The sequence below is a fragment of the Hipposideros armiger genome, unplaced genomic scaffold (assembly GCF_001890085.2).
Source record: "Hipposideros armiger isolate ML-2016 unplaced genomic scaffold, ASM189008v1 scaffold_95, whole genome shotgun sequence".
Lineage (NCBI taxonomy): Eukaryota > Metazoa > Chordata > Mammalia > Chiroptera > Hipposideridae > Hipposideros > Hipposideros armiger.
In genome coordinates, this window is record NW_017731445.1 from 2634795 (window position 1) to 2637539 (window position 2745).

At 41.0% G+C, this 2745-nt stretch overlaps 1 protein-coding gene across 1 annotated transcript in view; it reads right to left on the reverse strand.

Annotated features, from left to right (window-relative positions):
• LOC109384480 (probable global transcription activator SNF2L2) overlaps positions 1-2539 on the reverse strand; it is a 65468-nt gene extending 62929 nt beyond the window's left edge. The window contains exons 1-2 of the mRNA XM_019645883.1: positions 2532-2539; positions 2232-2358 (exon numbers count right to left, since the gene is read on the reverse strand). Of these exons, the coding sequence (XP_019501428.1) occupies positions 2232-2358; positions 2532-2539 (135 nt within the window). The remainder of the gene's footprint in view (positions 1-2231; positions 2359-2531) is intronic.
• Between the last annotated feature and the right edge of the window lie 206 nt (positions 2540-2745).

Here is a 2745-nt window from a genome sequence, read left to right on the forward strand (position 1 = left end):
GGTATTCTGGTTGACTCTTTGACAAAGTGGATCAGGTGCTAAATTAGCGAAATAGCTGCTTTCCCCTTAATCTTCTAAAGGACTATGGAACTAGGCTAAATAATCTTACAGCAGGTGGATTGACTGCAGAGATAAAATCACACTGAACTGGGCAGGCGGGAGTTGGGGAGTGGAGAAGGGAAGTAAGGAGGTGGGGACTGGGGGTGAGGGGGATGGAGCCTTGGGTGACTGGGGCACTGGAGTGGGTGGTATCTGGGGAGGTGTACTTCTTCCTGAAATGACTGCCTCTCCAAAGGGCCTGGTAATTTGTTGGTGAATTTCAGATTCCTCAGCACAAAAAAACCTCCCTTTTATGAAAGGGGGGCAAGAAGTACCAAGTGCAAACTGTAGGCGGAAAGGAAGGGTAGTTTCCGTATTAAAACTATATGCATTCAATTCAGCATATGGGGGGCAGGGGTGGGGACAAAGGTATGGGAGGGGCTTCTTTACAACAAAAAACTTTATCTTTTTGCGGTGGTGGTGGTTAATACAAATCTTCATTTTAAATAATGCTCCTCTCCAGACAATTTCATCGTCCAATCAGTGGGATTCAGCAGGCAGTCTGCTCCAGAGATTCAGGATTCTAAACTTCCCGAAACAACAACAGATGTAATACTGCATAACTGTAGGAGACTCATTTAGTGTCCTCACGAGCACAGAAAATTGAAGCAGAATTAGGTCACTCAGGTTTTTCATACAGATTGAACAGTAAATCAAGAGGGGTGACTGTTCTGGCAAGAAAAAGAGCTCCATTAAAGGCAACAGATATTTGTTCAGGTCCAGAGGAGAAGTTTATGATTCCTGTAGGAGAGTTATTTGAACAGAAAATGACACTGGCACATTTTGTTCCTTCAAGGAGCTGAGTGACACTTTTAAAAAAAGAGAGAGGGAGGCTGACGTTTTGTAACTCTTCTGATAAAGAGGCCCTTGGCAATTTTTGAGAAGGCATTTTCAGGGTTGCAATGGATACCAGGGCAGGATAAAAAACACAGTATGCAGGCTATGCTTGCCTCCTGAAGCAAGGAGGATGTACTACTGTTTTCATACTAAATTCTGACTTGATACCAAAGCAGGCCGACAGAATTCAAAGACGCTCTTCTCAAATGGACTCCTGCGAATGTGAAATACATCTCCCATGCAAACATTTGTGGAATTAGTTTACATGCTAACGTGGCAATTCCTGGAGGACTTGTGCCTAACATCTAACTCTAAATGGAAGAACCGCAATTAGGTATATTGACNCAAACTACTTTCATTCATTTTGCATGCCCGGAGACCTTAATCAAACAAACCCTTCTAGCTGGCAACAAACTCTTTTGGCTAAATGATTCAGTGTGCAGACCAGGAGACATGCACTTTTTGGGTTCACAACACAAAACTCACCAAAGTGGAAATTAGCTTTATTTCATTCCACTAGTTTCCTACTGAGTTAGCAATTCTAAAACAGGCCATTATGCTAGCTCTTATTAATCAGTGACTACTAAGAGCCATAGCAGAAACAATATATAATAATTCACTGATTAGTCAATATGTAGATCTGACATGATCCAAACTTGTGTTGTGATGAATAATCAACCGTTACAAAACAGTTTTCTGTATTTCCATAGATGCTGCGCTATTTATTCAGTAGAATGACTATCATAATTGTTAAAATTATTTTTATGGTCATGGCTAGGATTATAGTAAAACCTTGGATTGTGAGGAATGTGATTTGCAAGACGAGCACACATTTCTAATACATTTTAACGTGGTAAATGAGTGATGTCTTGCAATACGAGTAGTTTGTTTCCGGAACGAATTATGCTTGCAAACCAGGGAATTACTGTATATGCATTTGTGTTTACAAAGAAGCTCTAATCTACTACCTTACTGTTTTTCTTTAGTCATAAAGGCAAACATGAGCTATCTTATTTGTTCTCAAGGTTTCATCCCCGGTAACAAATGCCATGCTCGGACTTTATAAACCATAATGCAGGAGATAAAAAAATGTCTCTGATATACAGAAGAGAAAAACAGAGTAATAAGCAGTTCATCTTCATTACTTTAAGCTCTATGCTGCTGGTCTAAAAGATACACTATCTTACTAAGTTTATATCTTTATAACAATACTGAACAGACTTAAGGAAACACACAGATCTTGCCCAGTTACGTTTATTTGCTACATCTCAGATTTGCTGGGGAAAAAGTATTACCTGACGTTGGAAATTGAGTAACCGAAGTGCTTTCAGTTCCACGGTTGCTTTGGTTCGTAAATCTGGTGGCAAAGAGCCAGGCAGATTTTCTAATTCTTGTATCCTGTGAGCTATGCGCGCCTGAAGTCTAAGGAGATAATAAAAGAGGGGCAGGAGAGGTGGAAATAATACATTACAATTTAGTCTTAGAAGGTAAACAATAATCTTAGGTTTAAGTTCATGGCGAAACCTGTTCCAGCCACTCAGGGTTGATTTCTGACACCCAACTAGATTTTCTGACGTTAAACAGAGAAGCGCTACCTGGGCATTCAGGCGGACAGGTGCTATATGTTACTTAACACTCTGGTCTTGTACATAACTTTTCTCTAACACCCAGGAAAGAAAGCTCATGATGTATCTAGGAGGAACATCATGTGCCATTGCTCGCTCTGAACAGAGAGAGAAAAGGAGAGACAGGAAAATCTGACTGGCTCCCCAGCGCGCAGCCGCCAGCCATGGTGCAGGGCTGAAACGG